The sequence below is a fragment of the Podarcis tiliguerta genome (assembly GCF_965153285.1).
Source record: "Podarcis tiliguerta genome assembly, chromosome: 4".
Taxonomy (NCBI): Eukaryota; Metazoa; Chordata; class Lepidosauria; order Squamata; family Lacertidae; genus Podarcis; species Podarcis tiliguerta.
In genome coordinates this window covers 70,816,091-70,843,118 of record NC_139537.1, presented here as the reverse complement: position 1 = coordinate 70,843,118, position 27,028 = coordinate 70,816,091, and the positions used below count along the sequence as shown (strand labels likewise).

At 41.1% G+C, this 27,028-nt stretch overlaps 1 protein-coding gene and 1 long non-coding RNA gene across 4 annotated transcripts in view; one reads left to right on the top strand and one right to left on the bottom strand.

The window, feature by feature from the left end:
- The first annotated feature begins 506 nt into the window (after positions 1–506).
- On the top strand, positions 507–3,834 carry LOC310677134. Its single transcript, XR_014510951.1, has 3 exons — positions 507–1,531; positions 1,925–3,361; positions 3,402–3,834. It is a non-coding gene; the product is annotated as an uncharacterized lncRNA (long non-coding RNA).
- Positions 3,835–11,930: 8,096 nt separating this feature from the next.
- The window catches only part of GABRB3 (gamma-aminobutyric acid type A receptor subunit beta3), a 187,763-nt gene continuing 172,665 nt past the window's right edge, over positions 11,931–27,028 (bottom strand). For all 3 annotated transcript variants that reach the window (XM_083437921.1, XM_083437922.1, XM_083437923.1), the window contains 5 exons: positions 25,036–25,118; positions 22,077–22,214; positions 20,804–20,956; positions 18,995–19,239; positions 11,931–12,332 (listed from right to left, as the gene is read on the bottom strand). In XM_083437921.1, the coding sequence (XP_083294047.1) occupies positions 11,982–12,332; positions 18,995–19,239; positions 20,804–20,956; positions 22,077–22,214; positions 25,036–25,118 (970 nt within the window). In that variant the 3' untranslated portion in view covers positions 11,931–11,981. The remainder of the gene's footprint in view (positions 12,333–18,994; positions 19,240–20,803; positions 20,957–22,076; positions 22,215–25,035; positions 25,119–27,028) is intronic.

Genomic DNA, 27,028 nt, shown 5'->3' with positions numbered 1-27,028 from the left:
ATTCAATTGGAGTCGTGCAACTCAAATTCGGTCTTCTAAACCCAAAGTTCACTTCTGGGGCCCCTGCAGGATGAGGGGCCTGAAGCTTAAGCTGCATTAGTTTCATAATAGATCCATCTGTGCTTGGACCAATGTCTAAAAAGCATGGGAAAACCACTCAGAGCCATGCTTTCTGGGCGCTGAACAAGTGGGAATGTGGACAAGTCCTGAATGCCAGTTTCTGTGATCTGCATGTGGGGAGAATGCTGCTGGGCTCAGCGTCTGCCAGGAGACTTCCCATGGGCATCTGACTGGCCTCTTGGAAAACAGGATGTTGAGCTACATGGGCCTTTGGTCTGATCAAGCTGGGATCTTTTTAGGTCCTTATGTTCATAGTAGGCCCCTTGGATTTTAGTCAAGCTACTCTCTTCCTTAAGTGCTGTGCAGGGTTAGAGGGCAGAAAGAAGCAGCATCAAATTGAGAAGAAAAACAAGTAACACACAACCCTCTTTATTTTGCTATGTGAAATAAAGTTACATTCATTTTTTTATATATATGAAAGGCCTTGGGGGGGGGGAATCATGTTAAAGCAAACAACATTTTATTTACTGAGTTTTGCTTGATGCCCGAAGGCAACAGTCTTTTTGAGTCTCCTGTTGTTTTCCTTTAATTCTCTTGATGGCATTGGTTATTCTTCTTCAGGCAATATGGAATTTGTTTTGAATACCTAACAAAAAGAATATTGCATCTGTAGGTTGAAATTCATATCCTCTACTTTTGCTTAACATTAGGAATGACTTGGAGAAAAAAGCTGTTGATTAAGCGACTGGTGAAAGCAGATTAGTCAGTCATTTAAAACAAGGTTTTACTTGCATGATGCTAATGCCTTTTTTTCCTTTTAAAAAAGAAACAATATATCCAATGCTATGCAAATCCATAATACTCTCTTTCCTTCTTAAAATATATTTTATTGTAATTTTTTCAAAACAATAAGCTCATTCCATACCATCATTTCCTCCTCCTCCTCCTCTCTGCCCCTTTACAGTTATTTCTAGAAAAAAAGAAAGAATGAAAATTCACAGTGATGTTTTTCCACCACTTTGTTTCATGCATGTTGTTAAATATTTGTCTTTTCGTTATTTGTGAAGGGTCCCAATTTGTTCATGTGTTGGTTGGGTAATATTCCACTGCACTCCTGAAAATGCCGAATGATAGTGTGTACACACACACACACACACACACACACACACAGTGGTACCTCGGGTTACATACGCTTCAGGTTACAGACTCCGCTTACCCAGAAATAGTGCTTCAGATTAAGAACTTTGCTTCAGGATGAGAACAGAAATAGTGCTCTATTGGCGTGGCAGCAGCAGGAGGCCCCATTAGCTAAAGTGGTGCTTCAGGTTAAGAACAGTTTCAGGTTAAGAATGGACCTCCGGAACGAATTGAGTACTTAGTCCGAGGTACCACTGTATATGAGAGAAACATGACAATTCCAATTACATGAATCATAGTTGCCTATCTACAGGTGCTCCTTTAACCACTATAAGTAAAGGTAAAGGTACCCCTGCCCATACAGGCCAGCCTAGACAGACTCTAGGGTTGTGCGCCCATCTCACTCAAAGAGGCCAAGGGCCAGCGCTGTCCGAAGACACTTCCGGGTCACGTGGCCAGCGTGACATTGCTGCTCTGGCGAGCCAGAGCCGCACATGGAAACGCTGTTTACCTTCCCGCTAGTAAGCGGTCCCTATTTATCTACTTTATCTAAATCTACTATTTATCTACCCAGGGGTGCTTTCGAACTGCTAGGTTGGCAGGCGCTGGGACCGAACAGCGGGAGCGCACCCCGCCGCGGGGATTCGAACCACCGACCTTTCGATCGGCAAGCCCTAGGCGCTGAGGCTTTTACCCACAGCGCCACCCGCGTCCTTAACCACTATAGGAAGGAAGAAATTCAGTAAACATGCCTTCTCCTGATACTGATGTAATAATGGAAGAAATGGCATCAGGGCCTTATCACATTTCTCTCTATCATACGGCAGTTATAACTAAGGGTAATGCTAACAATCCCTATGGAGCAGTATACACACACACACACGGCTTCTGCATGAAGTGGAGAGCAACAGCAGGGTACTTATTCAGAGCATCCAATCTTTGCAAATCACATGTGTCTTAAACTGAGCACACACTCATTTCCTGACCTGTCTGCGTACACTGTAAATAGGGTGGCACAGAGAGATGGTGTAGGACAACTGCTAAGAGAGGAAGCTGTGGGCCAGGGAGCCCAGATTCAAAACTCCAATTGGATCAAGGATGGGGAACCTCCAGCACTTCATATAATGCTGGACCAAAACTCCCATCATGCTTAACAATTGTCCATGCTGGTGGGGGCTGATGGGAGTTGGAGTCCAAGAATGTCTGAAGGACCCCAGGCTCCCCATCCCTGCATTAGGCCATGAACGTTCTTCCTGGCTTGAAGCAAGCCCTTAGCTTTCAGCCTCAGCCACCACACGGTTATGAAATCCTAAGTATCACACGAGGCCTAGTACTGTCCACACAATGGCTGCAGAGTGCCGTCAGCTTCTTTTACAAGGAGCATTGTGGGGATGTCAAAACGATAGGTGGTCTGAGAGCTGGGTCATGGACATGCTAGTGTGGTGGAGCCCACTGGGTGCACTTTGCCTGTGGGTTGCCCCTTATGCATTGCACCAACCTTGGGCAAAAAGCAGGCAGTTCATGGTAGGTGGAGCCAGGGGTGCCCAGAGCCTATCAGCGGAGGAAGAAAATAAGTACAAGGCTGCAAGTCCATGCATGGGAAGAAGGCCCACTGAACTGGTCTACATAGGATTGCTCTGCAGATCACACTGCTTTCTCTGGTGGTCACAGGCAAAAGATGGCAGAGATCCTGTACCTTAGTAACATAGAAGAGGACATTTCAGTAGACACAGCTGGTAGGACTCCTGTCCTTATTTGCACCCGACGGGCCTCCTCCCCGCTCTCATTCACATACCAATTCCTGCTTTGATCCATCACAACTCCCTTCCTAAGACTGCTATCCTATAAATCAGCGTTTCCCAAACTCGGGTCTCCAGCTGTTTTTGGACTACAGCTCCCATCACCCCTAGCTAGCAGGACCAGTGATCTGGCATGATGGGAACTTCTGGAGGCCCAAGTTTGGGAAACCCTTCTACAGTTGCTTACATGCAGGTATTATCTAATAAGTTTCCGAAAAGCAGCATCTTTGTAATTATTCAGTTCTTCAATGTCATTTTTTTTAAAAAAATAAATAAATAAGTTTATTCATAACAAAAACAGTCCCAGTCCGTATTGTTTGCTCAGGCAGCCTTGCCGTGTTGAGGATTTTTCAAAGACAAGTAACGTAATACTGCAATTTGCCTTAATATAGATCTTTTCCTAAGAAGACATGCCAAAGTTCACAAGTGCTAAAGTACTTCCCAGCATCTGCTGTGCTATCACCAAAGCCATTGCAAGGAGAAGCAGGGGATTGGAGTATTGTTGCGACTCTCAGTCCTGCTAGGCAATTTTCAGTGGGAATTGGTAAAAGATTTCTCTACGAGGAAAGGAACTGAATTGTTATATACTGAAGTTCTCACCCTGGGCCAGCAGGGGGGATACTGTAGATAGTTTTCACTCAGGTCCGCATATGCAAATAAGGGATTGAAAGTGACGTTCAGTGATTGGATAGTTACAGAAAGTGGTTACTGTTGCGTTGTAGTGGAGCTCTATATAAGCAGGTTGGCTGAACCCTTTAGTTCAGTTCTGTTCTGGCCTGTGAATAAACAAGAGCTGTTTGAAGAATTGCTGTGTTGTCTGATATGTTCACCCACAACTTAACATGAATGGAAAATGGGGGGGGGGGGCTTCTGTCTACAGACAGGGATGATACCAAGCAGGGGTGTCAACTTGAATAAAATATTGTTGGGGGGGGGTGCAAGTAAGCTCTGTCCCACATAATCAATCACAAGGCAGTGCATGCACACAATTTGAATGACAATGCCCATCAATGTCTGGCTCCCCTCAAATATTTTATTGGGAGGGCTGGAGGGATCTCAGCCCCTAGGAGATGGCTCCGACCGTAGTGAGCAACATAGAATGGTTGCTGATTTAAATGCATGTAAGTTTACACTTGATTGGCCAAGCTAGACAAAGATTGAAGATGAACCCTGGAAAAGGTGAGCGAGTGATCTGATTGTTATGACTAGTGGGCGTTCTTTTTTGGGGGGGGAGGCTCTGGTTCTGCAGTTTGGGAGGGACAGGGTGCTGCAGCCCCACCTGTCCAAGCTGAAAATGTACCTCTATTTCTATTGGCTTCATTTAACCAATTCCCAAATTGCCCATAAGAGCAACTCCTCCATTACAGTATCTTTCCAAGAAAATAAAAACTATCGATTCAAATCTGTTGCTCCAGCCTCCATCCAATCTTCTGCTTAATCTGGGGACGGGCAGGGGTTGGAAAATATTCATAACGTTTCCACTCCTCCTGCAAAGCACGACCTATTTGCTGAGTTTTCAACTCCCCTTAGTAAAAAGGAGGGAAGGACCAAAAGGGGTGTCAAGGAGAATTGGGGACAAGGCAACAAAGTTTTACGTACTTCACCCACCTTCAGTTCAGTCATGCACAGCTGACTAGCTGGAGCAGCATATGAATTAAAATACATGTGCATCCTGATACATTAAAAGTAGTGGAGTACATATGGAGGACACATTTATCTGTATGCACAGCTGAGTAAGAAAATGGCCCACTCGCACTGCCTTACTTTGTTTGTAAATCCTAAACTGCCTCTCCACCTACATCCTGGCCCAGACAGCCACACACAACTCGAACTGAAGAGGGATTTACCATGCAGTAGTGGCAGGAAGTGAAGTGGGAATATGATGTAGCAAGACCGGAAGTGTGTCCCCATTATCCTGGGCAATGGAGGCACATTCCATTCCCTGCTTCTCCTGTTCAGAGCACAGGCAACAGAAGGGCTTCGTTTGATGCCCTCAATGGCATCAATTTAATCTGATTAGTTATGTGTCACTGTCATGTTAACAGATTCACTGTGTAATCCCCAATTGGTTGAGATCACGGTGTAAAGGGGAAAGACAAAAACGACACTGAAGCTGCAGAGCTCAGTGGCTGCAAATAGGTATAGAATAATTAAGCAGCTGGAGGAATTCCCCTAGGAGGAAAGGTTACAATATTTTAGTCTTTTTTTTAAAAAAAGGCAAGTAAGTGGGAACATGATAGAGTATATAAAATTATGCATGGTGTGTAAGAAGTGCATAGAAATAAGATTTTCTCCTCATCTCATAATAGTTAGGCTGTCCAATGAAGCTGTATGCTGGAAGAGTCACGGGAGAGAATTCCCTGCCAGATCTGGTGTGTGCCAGATCTGGATGAACCCCAAACGGAGGTGTGATGCTTTGAATGGATTCGGTCTCAACCAATCTGAGGCAAAGTAAGATCTGTTCAAGACTGGACAGAAGAATTTTGTGGTGCTGCAGTGACTCAGACATTAAATAAATGGTGCAGGCCAGCTTCCACAAAATGCGAAGTTATGTCTCTAAGCTTCCTGAAGAAGGAAAATGCAAGGCGGAAGAGGGAGCAGCTTTGCCAAATCAAAACTTATGACTAGCTAAAAGCAAAGACCAGGATCAGGAGAGGGCAGGAAAGCTTTTTACTGACACTTCTAGCTTGTAATCAGAGAAATGGTTTTACCAGTGCTCCCCAATCCCAGTTTTCAGGGCCAGCCCAAGACATTTTGGCACCTGAGCTGAACCATAAAATGGCACCTCACTCCCCACCAGAAAGGAAGGGGAGAGAAAGAGCTAGACCAGGAACAAGAGGGGGATAAAGATCTGCATCAGGATCTGTTGACCCTGTGTATCTGCTGCCTGAGGTGGTTGCCTCATGTTGCCTCATGGGTGGGCTGGCCCAGCCAGGTTTTTTGGGAGAAAGGATCAGCTTTGCAAGCGCAACTTGTGTCTTGAAGTTTAAGGAATACCGTATTTTTTGCTCTATAAGACTCACTTTTTCCCTCCTAAAAAGTAAGGGGAAATGTGTGTGCGTCTTATGGAGTGAATGCAGGCTGCGCAGCTATCCCAGAAGCCAGAACAGCAAGAGGGATTGCTGCTTTCACTGCGCAGCGATCCCTCTTGCTGTTCTGGCTTCTGAGATTCAGAATATTTTTTTTCTTGTTTTCCTCCTCCAAAAACTAGGTGCGTCTTTTGGTCTGGTGCGTCTTATAGAGCGAAAAATACGGTAAATCAGGATATGAAGGAGAGGGGGCAGAGAGCTCCACTGTGACTGGCTGGTCAAGCTTGTAATCAGAGGGAATTATTTTATTTAGAAAGTGAATGCCATTTAGCTCTTTGTACTCCAAAACAACTTCAGTTGTGCCTAGCACAAGAGTCCCTTGAACTCTTTCTTAACCTGGGGCACCACTTTCATTTCTCCAATTTTCAGATCAGTTGACTAGAAATCAGCAGGGGAGATTAAGTTATTAAGTAGCAGTTGCCTTTACAAGAAGACCACTGCTGTTATCATTCTGAAATGTGTCAGGAATCAGGCCTTCAGAATGGTTTATTCTGCCTGCAAATTTCATCCAATTCTGTCCCCTAATAAAAAAAGTTCCTCTTCCTTTTTTAAACAAAACAAAACAAAAATCCAATGTGAAAAGTATATTGGACAGAGATGAGCTGTTACTCAAAAGTACTGAACCAGGGTCTGACCCAAATCTTCTGGTTGGTGAAGGACCTATTTAGATAGCTTTAAAGGATACTGCTATCAGTGACTAATTTCCAATATCAATGCGAATTGTTGGGATTCACAAGCAGGAGAGTACCATTGAGCTAGGCTTCCCATAGGCATATGGTTGGTCACTGTGGAAACACCATGCTATACAGTGGTACCTCAGGTTACATACGCTTCAGGTTACAGACGCTTCAGGTTACAGACGCTTCAGGTTACAGACTCCGCTAACCCAGAAATAGTACCTCGGGTAAAGAACTTTGCTTCAGGATGAGGACAGAAATCGTGCGGCGGCGGCATGGCAGCAGCGGGAGGCCCCATTAGCTAAAGTGGTGCTTCAGGTTAAGAACAGTTTCAGGTTAAGAACAGACCTCTGGAATGAATTAAGTACGTAACCAGAGGTACCACTGTACTAGATAGGCTTTTGGGTGATCCAACATTGCTCTTATACCAAATATGTGATAGATCAGTACTGCATGGATTTTTATTTTTAAAGACTGCTTATATCCCTTGAAAGACCACTTATGACATTGAAAATTGAACTAGGTGATCATTCAGCACAGCACTAAAAATGTAATCTGTAATCCTGGCCTTTATTACAAAGTGACATTAGAAAAATTAGTGGGGTGATGCATAGCTTTGAGCATTTAGAGAAAGTGCTAAATGCTGATGATACCCATCAATTTTCTGACCAGACCGTTCCGTTGTTTTTAAGAGTTTGCACTGTTTTGTTGTTTTAGGGTTTGTTGATTTGATGCTATTGTTCCTAGAGCTAGTGTCCCTGTGTTTGATTTTGGGTTTTTTGTTTTTTGTTTTTACTATGCACACTGTTTCAATGGCAATGATAAGGACCAACTTGAATGGCTCTGAAAGAGGATTAGAGAAATTTGTGGAGAATAAGGCTATCAATGGCTACCAGTCATCACGGCTACAATCCCTCTCCACTATTGGAGGAAGTAATGCTTTGAATACCAGCTGCTGGGAATCACAAATGGTAAGAGCCCTGTTCCTACTTTAGGGCTTTTCAGAGGCATGTGGTTGGCCAACATGAGAGCAAAATGATGGACTAGATGGGTGTTTGGCCGGATCCAGCATGATGTTTATTATGTTCTTTCCAGTGCCTTTCATAACAAACATGTTTTGTTGGCCTGCAAATAATGTACAACAATTTTATGTAAAAAGCTATAAAAGACATGGCTAAATTTGCTTGAGTAGCAGCCTGAGTTCAGGAACGGGAAAACCTTTCAAGAAATTTCACTAGTCCCATCCAAATTCTCCGCTGGGCTTCCCTAGAAAACCCTCAAATGTTTTGCTACATGTGAAGCTCTGTAGCATTGTATGAGCCTTGGGATTGCACTCTTGCTTCCTCGGCAGGCTTACTCTGGTAGCAGTTCCTCACCCACCAAAGCTGTTGCAGCTGTATTCCAATTTCCTTGATCTCACCAGAGTCGCTAAGGCTGCTAATTCCAGGCATAGCTAGGTGGAGACACCACAGCACATACAGCCCATAATGGCTAGGGTAGAAGAGCAAGAGAGGCATGTAGCTGCACCAACCTGGAGCTGGCATAACAATCAGGTCCAATTTGGGCCCATGGGATAGCAGTAGGATTTTCTTAGGATCCAGCAGATCCCAGGCTGGTTCTGCCTCCCCTGTCTACGGAACTCCCCATTTTGAGGGTTCCTACTTACTGTCTAGCTGGTGGAAGTAGAGCTCCACACTAGTGGAGGAAGGTGGTAGTCACTCTGCAGGCAGAGGCCACCAGGGTTGAGCAGTGGCGTAACTCCATCTAATATAAGTGCCCCTGCCCCTGCATGGTGCAAAGGGAGGGTTGGATTGCTTAGTAAGGCTGTACAGTGGTACCTCAGGTTACAAACGCTTTGGGTTACAAACGCTTCAGGTTACAGACTCCGCTAACCCGGAAGCAGTACCTTGGGTTAAGAACTTTACCTCAGGATGAGAACAGAAATTGCACGCCGGTGGCGCAGTGGCAGCGGGAGGCCCCATTAGCTAAAGTGGTACCTCAGGTTAAGGACAGTTTCAGGTTAAGAACGGACCTCCGGAACGAATTAAGTTCTTAACTCAAGGTACCACTGTAATCCTAACACACACAAACAATGTACCGTATTTTTCCGTGTATCACATGCCCCCATGTATAAGACGACCCCTACTTTTTGGGACCCCAAATTAAGGAAATAGGGGGAGATTGCCCAGCCTTCCCGCAGCCACCAATCACCTGCCCAATTGCTGCTGCAGCAGCCAATCGCCAGCAGACCTTGCCGCAGCCACCAATCACCCACCCAATTGCCACTGACAATCTCCTGCTCACGGATACCACCAATTGCCCATCCCCCCTCAGCACTATCCTTGTATAAGAGGACCCCCAAATTTTAACATTTTTAAATACTACAAAAACATCTTATACATGGAAAAATACGGTAGGTTCTACAGATCTGTTTCAGCTTAATATGTTTAGGATTCGAATTAAATGTTACAGATATATAGTTCATCTCAATTAGTTTGTGAATCACATTGTCTAAATTGTTGTTGAAGCCTGAAGTCATTACGGGTTGCTGTCATTCCTTGCTCGTTACTTTTGATCTCAGTGTTATAGACCAATCGAGATACCCTCACACAAAATTATCTTTATTTACATTCATAGCAAAAAACGAAAAAGACAACCCTTCCCATCTTTCATAAGTTTGTGAACTTCAATATAAGCCTCCATATTCTATTGTTATTATTATCATTATAATTATTTTAACACTACGGCTGTACTGAAATTTCGATTCCTATTTTGATTTAAAGGCTCATATTATAATTTCAATGGCAGCTTCCGTTAGGCAATAAAATGAACCAGTCCACTAAGAATAATTTTGGCATGATTTTAGTTAATACGTATTCTTCCAAGAAAGCCATGGTCTCTAGCAAGCTGCCCTGGATTCCTGGCATATATCCAGGGCTTTTTTCTAGCCAGAACTCACCGGAAGTCAATTCCGGCACCTCTCAGGTGGGCGCCATTGCCATTCTAAGAGAACAAGGTAGACATTCGCGGTGAGGTCCGGCACCTCTTTTTCTAGAAAAATAGCACTGCATGTTGTCTCAATAGCAGGTGTGGTATCAGCTGAGACTAAATATAATTCTGCAGGTTTCTGTTTTCAGAAAAACTTTCAGTAAAACTTTTTTTTCCCAAATCACTAAGCCAGTTATATGAAATACCATTGCTCCCCTCCCATATACGGTCTTCTCCAACATGTGAAAATGAAACCAGGTATGACTGGTTTTAGCTCAGTCTCAACATAAAACCCTTTTCTATAGTATATTATTTTATGTGGGAGTGACATGCAAAAAGCATTCCTGTAACATGGAAAGTGGCCCTTTAATGATATGGCAGGTGAATCAGAGGTTGCTTCCATATAATGAAAGCTACAAAATGTTTCCAGTGCAACCCAACTAGTGGAAGTTGCCATAATGAAATGAATGGGGAATACAACTGGCGATTTGCACCTACAACTTTACCTTCCAAATTCCTGCTCATCCAGTTTGTCTCTAAACTCCTTTTGATATTCATTCATCTCATGTATGCTAAGTTAACAGCACTGATATGAATGCATTCTAACTACAGGAAAACAAAAGTGGAACATTTTGCATAAGGAAAATGACTGAATGCATTTAATGCTGAAGCAAGACATTTGTTCTCCATTATTTATGGTTTGTGAATGTAGCATATCAGCTATACTAGCAGTTTTAGTGTGTATATACATATATATGTACAAAATAGATGTGAAAATGTTCTGTTATTGAATTTATACATTAGAAGTGCTATATTGGTTTAGTTCTAGAGAAGAGAAAGCTGTAACATCACAGAAACAAAAGTATGATATAGCATGCAGTCACAGTAGCAAGCACTAGAAAGAAAATTGGGTAAATTATTCATATATATATGCATATTATGCAAATATATCTTACATTAATCATGTTCTAAAAATGTTTGGTAATGTCAATGCATGGTTTTCCCTTTTTGTTTTTAACCTGAGGTGTCTTCTAGTTTACCATTGGAATACTTATAATTAAAGAAACAATGGGCTAAGATTATCATATCCTCCATTGCCTGGCATTCTGGAAATTTGAAAAGCTCTGTGGCACAGAGAAGCTTTTATATATATATATAAAAACCTTATCTATTCTTTTGTGGAACTGATTTGTTCTGCCTGGCTGCTCCACTGTAACATGGAGAAGATTTGCAAAGGGGAAGCAGGTACAGCAGAACATGGAGCAATGTATGTGCTAAAATTTTCCTCAGAAAGAATCTCCTCAGATTATAGTACCCCTGCAAAGGAGAAGATTTGATAACCCTGTATAGATCAGAATAGATCCTAAGTATGTTAGCAGCAGTTGCATTTCAAACAATGTTCCAGTAACAATATGCTGTAGGGATTCTCTCCTCAAAATAATCCTATATTGTAATCGGAATATTAAATTAAAACATTATATAATGCACTGTATCACATAAGAAGAGGCTGCTTTGCATCGTTCAATAGCTTCTTAAGGATTGTAAATCCTATGAACGCGAAGCAAACTGATCTCTTGATCGAGATTTAACTTGCTACATGAGAATAAACAAGTGATCGCTAAAAGGATGATGCCCATTTTTGAAAGGGAAACTGATGTTTGCTAGAATATAAAACACAAACCATTAGCAAAAACAAAAAATAAATAAAAATTGATTAGGTTCATTGGTTCAATGATTAGGAAATATAACTTAGAAAAAGCGTACCAGTGTTAATTCTACCAGTTAATGAGCAGTCAAGTTTCCACCAACAATATCACATAATTCTGATAAATATGGAATTGCAGAGGTCTGAAAAATATTTGGGTGGTCTTAAATGACTTTTAGATTTATCAAAACCTACAGTTTTCAGAGCACTTGCCTCTCCATACTTTTTATTTTATTTTTTAAAAATCACTTAATGCGCATTCTGCTAAACTGTCCGTTATCTTCCGAAAGTACAGAGTGTGTGTGTATATATATAGTACATATGTGTATGCACAATGGGTATAATACACATTCTTTCACAATATATGTACACACATAAACAGGATTTTAAATATATTTATATATATTTTATATTTATATATATATATAGTGTAAAAGTTCTTATGTACACATACAAAATAACAGGCAAATTAATATTTAACTTGTTGAAGTCTTTTTTTAAAAAAAGAAGAAGAAGTAAAGTCAATTTAGTTGACATAGTATAGCCAGTAGATTAAGTTGAAAAGAGAAAATGTGAAAGGAAACACCATTCTTGACCATCTGTCTATGGCGTTCACATCCGTTAGGTCAGGAATTTTTATCTTTAGCTGTGAAGACCTTCTCCGTAAATGACTCTTCTTTGTGTGTGCGCCAGTTCTGTCCAATGTACGCCTTCCAAGGTTTTCTCGATGCGAACTCTGTTTTCTGTACTGGATACCTGAGCTGTCAAAGGATATTGTTGAATTCTGAGGATCGGTGACGCTTGTGGTGACCTCATTGCTTGCAACTTCGTTGTGAATTTCGAGGGATGTTAGCAGAATATTCCCATGCATGTCCACCTAGTTGGAAACAAATTCATAATGATGGAGGTTCATAATTGTTTCCAGTAAATAAAAATATTTAATTCTATTTCAGAACAGAGGGCACCTTCTGTTCCAAGTTTTAAATGCCTGCTGAAAACTCTTCTGTTCCATCAGGCCTATGCAGGAGATTAACAATACATCTTTCCATAATAGTTAACTGATGTCTGATTTAAACTTTTTAATTTTTTTTATTGTATGGGTTTTTTTGTTCTATTGTTATAAACCACTTTGGGTTTTTTTCAATGAATAGCAGTATACAACTGCTTTTAAAACAAACACACAAACAAATAAATAAAATAATTAGCAAGGAAGGCTTAACTATTCCCCATGAAAATGGACATAATTACCATATTAAGTGGTAAGGATTAGGAATTGTGCCAATAACATAAATATAAAAAAAGTAGGGCCTGAAACAAAATGTTGCAATGCAGACTCATTCTGTAACTGGAGTGCTGTTTTCAGAGCTTTAGCCAGTCAGCCAGGTAGTCACACCTCAGGACCTCAGATGATGCAGATCAGAGAAGGTTCTCTCAAGAGGGTTCTCTCCTGAGGGCGTTTAACACAGATGGGTCTCTGCTGGTGGGATGAGGAATCCCCCTAGACCTTTGCACGCTCCTGTGAGCACAACAGTATATAAAAAGGCTAAAGAGCAAATCCACTTTCACTACTGAATTGTATTGTAAGTTCTGATCAATATTCAAAATTGCATTTGATATAGAAGCAGGCTACTCATCTGCTGTAGAACTCACAAAGTCGCTTTACCTACATAATGATCCTTCAGAAAAGCCATTAACACTATGGGCAAATTCCGGTCCCAAGTGAGTATTGCTGCTCATGCAAGGAATGACTGGTACAACACTCAAAGTATCACTTTCTCCTCTCCCTGGCACACATATGGGGGCAATCGCAGTGAACCACAATACACTGACCCATTGCTAGAAACAGGAGGTTCATTCCACCTTTTATCTCCCAATGCAGCTCTGTCTTGGGTAAAAGTTACTCAAGCACCGGACATGTAAATATGAAACATTTGGCCTACTTAAACAGGGTCAAATGTATAGTTCACAATCCTGCGATGGTGGTGAGATTACATAGCAGACGTACCACTACTTCCCAAGGGCTTCCTAAGTCCCCAGGGTAGGGAGGTCTTCTTCTTTGGCAGTTTTTATTCTATTATTAACCCCCCCCCCCAATTGTGGTAAATGGAAAGAAATTGGCTATTTCATTTGCAGCATAGCTGAAGGCATGTGAGGGGAACGAGGAGACTTAGGATCCTGCTAGTGCTTGGCTGCCCCCAACATTCCTCTGGAAAACCCCATTTCCCATACCCATTGGCAGAAGAACATGGTTGTACGTGTTTGTGTGAGTGTGTATAAAAGTCCTAGTAGCAGGCCTCTTTGGTGACTGTTATGTATTGAGTTGAATAGGATCCAAACTGAAGCTGTCTGATTGGTCCTAGAACAATAGGTTCCAAATTGCAGCAGTCTGATTGGTCCTAGAACAATAGGATTCAGAATGCAGCAGTCTGATTGGTCCTAGAACAATGCAGCAGTATGATTGGTTGGCAGGAACCACCCAATCATGCTCCAGATATAAGTGAATCCACAACCTGATTGGCTTACAGTAGAATTGCAGAATTAGCCAATCATGTGCAGCCCATTGTGTAAATAATGTATATAAAGCAGATACTTTGAGGGGACTTTCATTCATTCCTCCTCACCACTATGAGCTGAATAAAGAGCATGAAATCACTTTGCGACTCTGAGTATATTTCAGTGACAGAGCATACCACGCCTAAGAGCCCCTCAGATCACATTTGCCTGGCTTTAGGATTACTGAGTGTGCAAGTTCAACTAGGGAGAACAATCTACTTGCCCTTTTTTATTCCTAAAACGTAATGATAACCAGAGGTTCCTGAAGATACTAGTCACTCTGGTGCAACATATTTACTAGAAATTTATCTCGTTCTGCTTTGGAAAGCAAGTGTGTCACTGTACTGTCTGGGAAGTGTCATTTCATGGCAAAACTCCCATTTGTTTTATGGGTCTAGATCAATTAAAAAAAATGATTTAGCAAACTTGTATCAAAATGAGCAGGCTTCTCATTTCATTCTTAATGCCAATTTCAACATATTTTTATTGTGCAGAATTTTTGAAAGTGAATTTAATGGCAGGCAATTCATGGTCCCTGAATCATTTCAATCCAATTTAATTGTTTAATATTATATTAATTTTAAGGGTCCCGGAATTGAAGTGTATTTGATACCGTTCACAATTGCACAGTGTTATTTACTTTACATTTTACCATTCTCCCCTTTTTCCCCTCTTGAAGTGGCACAGGAACTTAAAACAAGGGCTCTGTGGTAGCAAAATGAGAATGTGTAGCACCCTTTATCTGATCTAGCTTTACTATCAGAAGATGTTATAATATAGTGATCCAAAAAAAGGTCAGATCCCAGAAATTAGCTATGGGATCCTTCTGCTTGGATTGAGAGCAATATAGAAGAAACTGACTGATTTCCTGGCCAGGGAATAAGACAAACATACAAGTCACTAGCAGACATAATATTCCATTTGCAGGTTCTCTTGTCTTTGCACGTTAGCTTTTTCATGCAGATATAACATCCCCACAAGGCTTGGGATAATATGAGTTTTGACACTGTACTTATACAACAGTCAATATACCTTCTCTAAATGCTTGCTTATGGAAGCAGGCGGTTTTAGAATCAGATCAAAACATTGTATATTAAGACAATGTTAGCCCATGGCAGCTGGGATTTTTCAACCAGACTATTTTAACCTTGTGCTATGTTGTTATGCTCTGGGCTCTGTGTGTTTTGAACTCCATATAGATTGGCCTTAGACATTCAGTTGTATCACCCCTTGAAACAGGATTGTGCTCCAAAAGTCAACCTATGCCAGTTCCAGTGTGTGCTAATATTGTGGACTCACTGTCACTTGGCCACTTTTAATATTGTCTTGAATGGATTCCCCTCCTTTTTTGGTTATATTAGTGAGAACATTTGAAAACTGCTTTGCAATCCACATACACTGTCTATGTTTTCTTTTCAGTGAAGGATAACCAGACCCCCTGAATGCTAAAAAGAGGGAAACTAGAATTTACACGGAAGCCGTTTTTAAATGTCTAGTTACTTAATTTTCTTGATTAGCCATTCTTGCCTTTCAAATAATTGTTTCTTTTATTGTAAATTGCTTTGTGACTTTCGTTGTTGGAAGCAATTCATAAATTCAATAAACCTAACTTAAAGGTAAAGGCACCCCAGACCATTAGGTCCAGTCGCGGACAACTCTGGGGTTACGGCGTTCATCTCGCTCTATAGGCCAGGGGAGCCGGCGTTTGTCCACAGACAGCTTCCGGGTCATGTGGCCAGCATGACTTAGCCGCTTCTGGCGAAACCAGAGCAGCGCACGGAAATGCCGTTTACCTCCCTGCCAGAGCGGTACCTATTTATCTACTTGCACTTTGACGTGCTTTCAAACTGCTAGGTGGGCAGGAGCAGGGACTGAGCAACGGGAGCTCACCCCATCACGGGGATTCAAACCGCCGACCTTCTGATCAGCAAGCCCTAGGCTCTGTGGTTTAGACCACAGCTCCACCCGCGTCCCAAATCTAACTTAACCTAACTTTAATGGACATCTTTAGCTCTAGCACATATTTTTAAAAACACTAAAGTCCAAATAAACATCCTGGAAACAGTGTAACAAATACTGCTAAAGATCTTAGTGAAGTGTATCAGAAAATTAAAAGGGGAAAGTTTTGTATTTCATTTCCACATACTACAGAAATTGCACTATTAAGTTCGTCCTTGCCACTGTGAATATTAAGAATTCTACTTGTAAAATTTTAGATGGGCTCATTGCCAATTTAAAAAGGTGCAAGCTGAATTATTAAAACTGGTGACATGTTTTCAGTAAATGGCTCTTATTAAGGGGCCGGTACGAAACATGTGCAGGTTTTCCTTTACCACTCAATTTTAGAGCTCACTAACATTGTTCTGTAGTATATATTCTCAGTCCAGAAGAAAGCCTGTAATTATTTAAATATATTTAATATTTTCCCAAGTACAAGAATGGCTGATGGTCATTCAACAGGCCAAATTCAAACTAACTTGAGGACCTAGTATCACACAGCCTGCACCATCGTATCTCCCTAACTCCCAAGATCCGAGGCTGGAGAAAGTGAGCAATGCTTTTTAATAATAATTGGTACAATGAATGTTCCTGGTTGGAACACTCTGTTTCCAGGGACAGGATTTTCAGCTAACCATGCAGGACGTACTTAACAGAGAAAGACTGGAAACCACATTTCTCTTTCAATTCTTTAATAACTGGGAGACAGGTATCTTCTAAGCATTGCTCATCCAACACCTCACTCTATAGTGATGCTTGCATGGGAATAACATAAGCAGACCAGCAATGAGGGTATAGATTTACACCCTGATAGTTACTGAGTGGAGAGTTATTACATCACCAAAATAGTGGAATGTGCAAACCAGCCTTCATGTTGATAAAGAGCAGGTGCAAAGCTTCAATAAAACACTTCCCTGAATTACTGCTGTAAAGTTTTGCATACGTTTCTAAATACAACTCTAGCAACAAAGCATGCACACATTTGGGTGGAAGTGCACAGGGGTGGGGTGGGGTACGGCAGCACACAGTTTCGGAGAAGTTTTTTGGTGAATTATTATAGGTTCCAGCAGAATTTCAGGGGCTTCATATGAAGAAACAATCTATAAATATCCCTGGTTATATCACAATTTAAGTGTTGTGCTTCTCAGCCAAGGAACCTTGTGAGTTGTAAAGGGCGATACAGATATAATGGGGCGGGGGGCGGAGGAGATAATGAACCTCACAATAGAAGTACAGTCCTATGAGGGCCTTTACACTTGCAAGGTGTGCTGTCTCTCCATTTGTGGTTTTAAATGGGGGGCTACAGAAAAATCCCCTTTGTCAAAAGGCTCTGCCCTTGTAATGGTGGAGAGAGAGTCCATAGACCATGTGCTTTTACATTGCCCCTATTATCTAGATGCTCATACAAATATTGTTGCCCCATTGCTTAGAAGAATGCCCAGAAGTCCTAGTTTGGATTTGCCCAGTTCACTTCTAGAAGACGGAAAACCAGAGATTGCAGAATTTGTCACAAAATTATTTGTGTGACAGCCTACAAAATAAGTCAGTTGTTCTTACCTGCTGGGTTTACATAGACCATTTACCGAAAAATATGGTATCTCTCCTTTTATTTTGCTTGATTTAATCCATACTAGTATTTGTTGTATTAGAGCACATTGGTATTTAACCCCCCCCCCCCCAACTTACAAAAACAAAACAATTCCCAGAAGCCATTGGGACAGTTAAACTAGTTTCAGATTGGGTCAAAAAAATTTACGTAGGGAGAAGAAATTATGTAAGCCTGGATGTGCTCCCCTGATCGCATGATAGATAACACATTTAGCCATTTAAGAAAAGTGGGTGACAAGAATACCACTTTCCTCCCTGGACATAGCAACAAAATATGCTGGGACACCATTTATAATATTGGCTTGAGAGGACCTATACAACTGTATAATGTTGCATGCGCCTTGAGGCACATGTCTCCTCTCTCTCACACACACTGCCCTTAGATAAACATCAATTAAAAATTCTCAATGTGGTGACTTGTAACAATAGAACTAGTAAAAAAACAAATCAGTACACTGAGGATAACAAACACCACACTTAAAGCCTTTCTTAAATGTCTAAACATTTATCTCATATTTAGCTTTCTCTCCTGCACAACACAAAAGGAGGCACTGCTCTAGCTATGCGCTTGCAGTTTCACATCCAAATATGTGGTTCTCGATCTCTTACTACGCCAGTTGCCATGATCTGCATCAACCAAATATAACTCCATTAATATCACATTGTAAAGGGCCCTTTGAATTCAGAGGAAAACCTCGTGAAGAAAAGCTGTCTTCTTGCACTCCTTTAACCATTTCCTGTACAAATGCATACAGCAGGAAATGAGCGGAGGTTTTGCTACTGAATAAATGCGCATATTGTTTTTTATATACTTAAAAACAACTGCCAAACAAACAAAAAAACTCTGCATCTTCCCTAGTCTGAAAAAAAGAATAGCTGACAGCATTTTAAGTCTGGACTCCATGACTTATTTCTCATTCTGTATAAGAACTAAAAGGAAATAATAAGCAGTGGTGGAAGCAGTAGTTTTTGTATGTAACAAAACACATTCAGTTGGCCAGTTCCCTTATCCTGGAGGCACGGCAAGGGTAATTGGGGCAAAATACATTGCATTAAGTGTTAGTGATGGGAAGAGAAGTTCCCAGGCCTGTGAATCCTGAACTAGCAATTTCGCTTATGGTAATAAACTATGTGAACCTGTAGCCTACCAGAACCATGTTTTGCTCACTCTTTCCCTTTCTGCACTCTCTGTGTACTGGGAGTGTTTTATGTGACTAGGGATCTATTCATACTGAGGGAGGGAGGGAGGTGGCTGCGGTTTCTACAGATGCCAATGATACAGTTTAGCATGGAGGGTAAGTACACTTAATCCTACTGATCCATGGTGGTGTTTTGGAACTGAAAACAACACAGGCTAGTAGATGATGTGAATAATCCTACCCGGTTGCTTTCGAACTTAGAGCGATCGTTGTTTGCTTTGGCCGTCTTTTCTGCAAGTTTCTTCTGCCTTTGAGGGCCTTTTCCAAAGAAGATGTAGTTGACGAAAGCATATTCAAGTAAGGCCAAGAAGACAAATACAAAGCAGCCCATGAGATACATGTCAATGGCTTTGACATAGGGAATCTTAGGCAAAGTCTCTCTGAGATGAGTGTTGATCGTTGTCATAGTCAGCACAGTTGTAATACCTAAAAACGGGAAGAAAGGCAAGTATATTAAGATCTTTCATGCATTTCCCCCTAAAACCCATTTCCAGGAGCTTGTTAATGTTGTGGAAGAGTCAGCAAAATAAAGAGAGGGAACGCTGTTGTTTTATTTGTTTGTTTATTACATTTATATTCTGCCTTTCCCTTCAAGGACCTCGTATTTTGTTTCATAGCTCTGTGAATTCCACAAAGAGATCTTATCCCACATTTATTGGTTGCCTGACCTATTACAATCATAGTGATTTGGAGTAAGACAGTTTCTTTACTGAAGAGTTTGCTTCTGAAATACCTATAAATGATTTGTTATATAACTACTTTCTCCGGACCTAAAAGAAAATTGTGATATGTGAAATTCCTTAAAAAGGATGAAAGGAGATATAAAGGAGAGCTGGAAAGGGGATATTCACTGAAATCAATTGAGCTTAGAGAACTGATGTAACCCAGTGCTTTTCAAAGGGTGGATCATGGGTTTCTCTATACAAAGGGTGGTAATGGCGAAAGTTGGCTGGCCCACCAATTCTATCTGAAATGTGTACCCTAACAAGAGTGCTCTGGGATGCACTTAGAGCAATGGTGAAACTCAAAAGCTCTAGCAAGAGTCCTGTGTGAATGGAATGTGTGCTTTAGAACCAGATGGACAGGGAATAAATAATAAAATTGTTGTTGTTAATAACCCACTTAAAAGCACAGGTGTTCTGTGGCAAGTGATATGGAAACAGTTCCTTGAACAGATAATAGCTGGAAAACTATTGATGTTTCAACAGCAGGCGTTTTGCACTTGAGAGTGGACAATGGGACTGCATGTAATTCAGTGCGGATCTTATTCTGGGTTACCCCATGTCTGTAAACATATGTAACAAGGGAGAATCCATGAGGAACTGGGAGGAAGAAGAGGAAGCAAAGCGGCCTATATATTCCTTTGCCCTCCTCATCCTGCCCCACAAAGCCAGCTTGATAATCAGAGACGGGCTTGGACTTCAGAAACCTTTTCTCAGCTCGGTCCCCCTTGCATCACCCAACTGCTTCGACAGCAAAGGGAATAGAGCCGCTACTGCTTACCAGGACGAGTGAAGCAGTGGCAGGATTGAGGCTGCGTACATACAGTGGTGTGAGCAGTGGATTGGCTCTGTTGGTTAGGCATCCCCAACTTTGTCACTGTCTTTTACCTCCTGCTACCAGTAATCAGCATTGCTTTGCTGCTGGGAGGCTACTGCTGTGGCTCCAACCCCACTGGACAAACCACTTCTGATCTGAGGCAAGCTCTAACACAGGATTGCAAAAAAGCCCAACCTGTGAAAAGTCTTTATTCGCCTGCTGGGGACTGTAGCTGTAGCAACTTACTGCATTTCTCTGCTGTTTGTCGAAATGGGGACTTCCCTCATCTGACAGCCTGTTTATTTTCTGGGAAGTGCTCCAACCCTCCTGCGCCAGTCCACTCACCCATCTGCATGCAATCCTTTGTCACCTGTGCTTAAATATGTGGCTGTTGTAACAACCTCCTACAAGGATATGACAGGGTAATGCCCCATTCATCCTCATTCCATACCGAGAGCAACTCTTGCTGCAGATGCATCATAATTGATCCAGAAGGACACCCACGATAAAATGGTAATCAGTATCGAGGGCATGTAGGTCTGAAGAATAAAGTATCCAATATTCCTCTTCAACTTAAAGCTCAGTGACAGTCTTGGATAGGCACCTATTAGAAAACAAGGGAAATAACAGTTAGTTATATATATTCTCCAATGTAACTATTGATGACGTTAGTAAAGGCAGAATATGCTCCTCCTCTACAGAAGCAAAAACACATTTGATGGGCTGTTTTGTTACCTATAAAACCTCAAATAAAAATCACTTTGTGAGTTCACATTGAAGCTAATGCATATTAGATAAAGTATGTCGTGATTCTTGAACCTTTTGAAATTTTGTGAAGAACAGAGATATAGTTAATTAACATTTACAAAGTAATTTTCACATATTACTGTAAATGTGTGTGTGATGTCATCTCCACAAGATGGTGGAATAGCCTTCCTCCCCTTGATCCCAGCTCATGGATGTTTAAATTAGATAACCCTAAATCTTAAAAATAATGATCAAAATAGTGAATTCTGTCAGGACTTGTTACAGTGCTCATAATTAGAACAAAAACCTGACATAAAAACCTAATAATTTTTAAAAAAGAAAGAAATATTTTTTATGGGGGGGTGGGATCAATACTTATTTCTCCATTACTATGTTTATCCATTAGCTTGGCTATACAATTGCCTATATAGGCAATTCTCCTAAAACAATTTAATCAGGAAAATTCAGACAGGTGGCTTGGTTCATGAAGCTGTTTCTGAGTGAATTATTTTTGCTGTACCATTTCAGTCAGTTTCTGACCTTTAAGTGTTGCCCCTGCTTTTGTTTACAGCCCCTTATTATTCTCAATTTTAATACAACTGTCTGTTCTGTATGGTTCATATTTTGCAGCATTAATGGTAGGTAGGATGCTGCAAAATGTTTTCATATCAAATCCCTAAAATCACCAGGTAAAAGGACTTTGCCTCTAAAGTGCTTGGTTGGCAGTCTTGCTTTGCCAAAGCATCCCACCCCCACCCCCGCAAGCCCTACAGTAGTTTGGGATGTTCATACTTATATCCTTTATTCTAGACCATCACAAAAACATGGAATGTCGCGGTTGTCTTTTATTCCAGTCCTTTATTTTCGACACTATGACCTGGCCACCCAGTTTTTGTCACCTCTATGGCCATATAGAGACATGGGCATGTGCAAGAGAGCTAATGATGCTGAGCATTCAAAGCATGAGAAATACTTGCCTGTGGCAAAGACAACATTCCTGGACACAAGTTTGTGTTCCACAATAGAGAACTGAGGAAGTTCAATTCTTTCCACTCCAGAGACTGCATTATTCCCACCTCGCCAGTAAAATTCTATGTCATCTGTTGTGTATCCATCTGTCAACAAAGCACAAATGCTTTAGAATCATGGGTGCTTAAATGTAAAACTGACCATTGTTAGAGGACAACAATACAGAACCACAAGATAACAACCATAAACAACAATTTCAAAAAATAAAGCAGCATTCCTCCAAGGCACAATTTTGTTTGAGTCTTCCTTGCCCCAGAAGAGCAACAAATTCACTCCCTCTCAAGAAGTAGAGCAGGGACAGCCAAGTGTCTATTTCTTACCAAGTTTTGTTGACTAATAAATGTGATGCAACTATCTGGCTACTACAGACGTCAATCCCTCAGAAACCAATAAGCTGGCCATGGGCCTATTAGACACTACTTCTGTCTCTTTTCGTTAGATCCAATTGAAACATCTGTCAGCTGCCAGGATGAGAACAACTGCCCATCAGATGTGTCATCTATCCTTATTTTCTTGTTTATATTTAAAGGGACAAAAATAAATAAATCCCATTCTTGGCTTCATGCTAAGAACTGATGCCATAGTAATACATGTTTATTATACGGTAGCTCCTGCACAACCTGAAGAACTGACCTCCAAAAATAATATGTCTTATGTAATAAGTTTAAAGTTACAGATAGTGAAAAAAAATAAGACTTAAAACTGGAGGTTCTTTTTAGGAACACTTCAGAGTAAGAACAGAAACCATTGTCCTAACTCTGAATTAGCCATGTGATGTTGTCATATATATGGTCAATCTTATTGGTTAAATACGGTCATTACGTCATCATGCAATCCTTGACTGGCTGGGATCATGTGGTCTGTGACCACATATACACCATACATTTAAAGCACATTTAAATCACCCCCCCCAATAATCATGGGAACTGTTCCTCACCTGTCACTGAACTACAATTTGCAGAAAATTAATATTCCCAGGATTCTTTTTGGAGGGCTGGCAAATGTGATTTAAATAAATGGCATATATGCTGCCTATGTGAAGAAGACACTATAAAAATGGGACCCACAGGACTAAAGACCGAACAATGAAGAAGCCACGAACAAGAGCGGATGACAACAGATGTTTATGGTTTGAGGGACTACTTTTGCAGCTCCCCCCCCCCCCCCGTAAATATTGAGCACAACCCTAGATATAGAGATGTTATTTCTATCAAGACCAATCTCCTTCGAACGGTGAGCCCAGGGAGTCTGTGCTTCAGATTTTTGTACTTGTGGTTCTATGTTGAAGCACAATTAGGAGCACTGGAAATGGACCATTAAAAAGCAGGGTTTTCCCCCTTCATTAGCACAATCTGCACTGAAAGCAAGATGAAAATAACCCAATCTTCATGCCAGCCTTACAATGTCAGCAATGTAACCACTGCCAGGGCCAGGGAAGGTAGAAGCAAGCTGGCATGCATGTTCTGAAGTGATTGGATGCACTAAAAAAGAATATTCAATCCTTTAAATAACAATGACATAGATGTATCCTGAAACACTACTATTTGAAGAACTAAAATTTTGTTTTTTGAAAAAAATGCTAGAGTTGTACTGTACTGAAAAATGTTGAGAAAGAGACTTTAGAAGTGCTGTGAGACAAATTTGAGGCAGATGGCCTAATTCTTCCTTTGAAATCCATGGCAAAACTCCCATAACTTCAACAGGAAAGTGGTAGCAGGCCAAGCGTAATTTACACAAAAGTGTTCATTAGCATGTATTGATATTTTAGGCGTGTAGAAATTCCCTATACCCTTTGCATTGTAGAAGAAAGCGATGGCTCTTGAAATACAAATTTAAATGATATGAGCACTCCAATTACGGAAAACAACTGGATGGGGGAGAGAGAGGTTCTACTTCTTACATGAAGTTGAACTTCTAATCATAAGTAGGTCTATCTGACAGCCCAAGAGGGGGGAGGGGGGCATAGCAAGATCACTCATCCATAATAAAGCACACTGAAAGCAAATTGAATCTCGGTGCTTGCTTTCCTCAAACTGAATCTGATTAAAACATGAACACTAGTTCTCTTGTGTTGTAGATAAGCATCCAGTCATTGCTCTTGCCTAATCAGAACGGCATTATATTTTCCATGCCTTTGGGGTTGGGTTTTGTTTTTTTATGCCCACAAATAATAGCAACTTAGCTACTGTATTTATGTACTTATTTATTTTTCTACATACGAAAATGAAAAAGATCCCTGCAAAAAAAAAAAAAAAACAACAACAAGGGAATACAGTGGCCATGATCCAAACAAAAACCAAACACTTTTAAGTTGCAGTGATTTCAATAGGGCGAACTTAAACACTTGCTTAACCTTCCGATTTGCATAAATAGAAGCTGAAAGGACATAGTTTTGCCTGCATCATATGCAACAGATTTAATATTAAGAAACTCATATTTTGTCCTAGGTTGTCCTATCCAGTGTCAGTTTCCGTGTGTGTGTGTGTTCAGGGGGCCTCCCTTTCACAGGAACTGTTCCTCTTCATCTCTGATGCTGTTGCCCTTTCATTTGCCTTGCCCTTCTGGGCCCAATCCATACCACCAACCAGAGAGAGAGAGGTCAGGTGACTGCCCCGTCACTGTTCACTTGCTTGGAGAGGGCAGCTGATGAGGCAGTGACATAGAAAAGGGCATAGGGATCTGAATTTTGCCAGCGGACCCCTGCTAAGGTGCAGCCTTCAATAAATGCCTAACAATGTCAGCCCTTTATGCCAGCCCTAGTACCATCCTGAGACTTCAGTATGTGGCATGAATGTGAATGGGAAACCAAACAAATAACTGAGCAGCAACATTAAAATTATTATAATTTGTGCTAAAATACTCAACACAACTGAATCTAGTAAAGCAAGTACTTTTATGTGTACGTACAGCTTTCTATTTCCAGTGTACAATTCTGCTCATCTAATGGGTATCTTCGCAAGTCCATCATGCAAGCTGCAGTGGTTGTAATTCTGAAACAAAATGCAACAATAGGAACTTTATAAGAGCAATAAATCAACAGTCCCTTAAATAAATATAACATTAAAAAGAAAAGAAAAACAGGAACTGATAAGTAATGTGAGAGAGGTACTGAATCGTTTGCTATTCCTTCACTAGGACTAAGCTCATGGGCGGGCAGCCTGTGGCCCACTGGGCTCCCCATTTGTCTCATCAGGCCATTTGGGCAAGGCCATGCTCACCTGTCCTGCACCTTTCATCCTATGTGGGGCGGGTAGATGTGGCTGGGACAAAAAGGAGTTTGTGGGCACCTATCAGCCAGTTCTTGTGACTTCCAAGCACAGAGCAGGGCTCCTTGAAAGCACCAACAGCGAATTGCTTATCTTTGCTTGAAGAGGACCCTGCACAGCTGAAGCCCCGATAATCAGCAAGTTATCAGTTACACAAGAGAGCTCCCCTTCAGAAACTCCTTGGTGCAGTTGAGGGGACCGGAAGCAGCAGCTAGGATTCAAAGCACTTCCTCCAGGACTTTGAATCCCATTTCCTTCTATTGAAAAGTGTTTTTCGTTTCTTTTCACAGAAAGCCACCCATATTCAAAGAACTGGAGGATGCACTTTGAACACAAGCTACTTTCTCTGCAGAGGAGCACCCCACCCCATTTAATTTTTAACAAGTGTCAATCTTCTGACATCACTGTGACTTCAGGAGCTTGATAAGGGGTGGTTGCACCCACCCGTCACAGTTGGACCATGAGGAGTGGAGAAGATAAGGATCTGGCTCACTGGTCGGATCCAGTACTGTACCCCAGTCTAATGCCTCTATTTTTGAACAGCCAAATGCAACACAGACAGATACATGGCAACTCTGTTTTTACTTATTCATTAAATATTTCTTTATTCTGCCATATCCAAAATGTTAACGGTAATTTTCAAAGGACAAGGTTCAATGCTAATAAAAGACTATCCTTGTTAGTTTAGGAACCTCGCCCCTCAAAACGTTGAGGTAAGCTCAAAACGATACACCCACTGAAATTCTATAATGTGGGGCAGAAAAATGGAAACCTCTTTTTCAGGGGAAGAACAGTTTTGAAAAATTGGAACACAGATTTGAACAAAGTACTAGGCCTGAAATTTTCTGCAAACCTTGATGTCAAGCTTATCTTACAACCATTTTCCTTTTCTAATCCCTTACTCCTTAATTTCAATGAGAAGCAAATTATTTTTTTACCAGTTCCACTAAAAACATGATTCCCCGCCCCCTTTTTGCATATCACATATATATCACACACATATATGCTCCAGGTTTCCTAAAGTAAATAAACAGATACATAAACAGATACATGCAACAATGTATATAACTCTATACAAATTACTTCTGTGTTGTTATTTATAAAATGATGATGAAGGAATAGAGTACCATATGGGGCATGACACTTATACCTACTATATATGGTGGGGTTGTGTATAATTTTGCATATAATTGAGCTTTTAAAATAATACGCAGATGGCTGAGATATAGAAGAAGAAGAAGAATTTGGATTTGATATCCTACTGTATCACTACCCGAAGGAGTCTCAAAGCGACTAACATTCTCCTTTCCCTTCCTCCCCCACAACAAACACTCTGTGAGATGAGTGGGGCTGAGAGACTTCAGAAGTGTGAGTAGCCCAAGGTCACCCAGCAGCTGCATGTGGAGGAGTGGAGACGAGAACCCAGTTCACCAGATTACGAGTCTATCGCTCTTAACCACTACACCACACAGGCTGACACTTGCTGCAAGAGGTGGTCCAATGTGGGCAAAGCTTGGTTGGATTAGAAAACTGCTACATTCCATGCTATCTCTATCACAACACAGTGCTACTTAGAACCAAAGACATTATTTGTTAATCTAACACATGCAGGTTGAGGATCAAACTGATTTGAC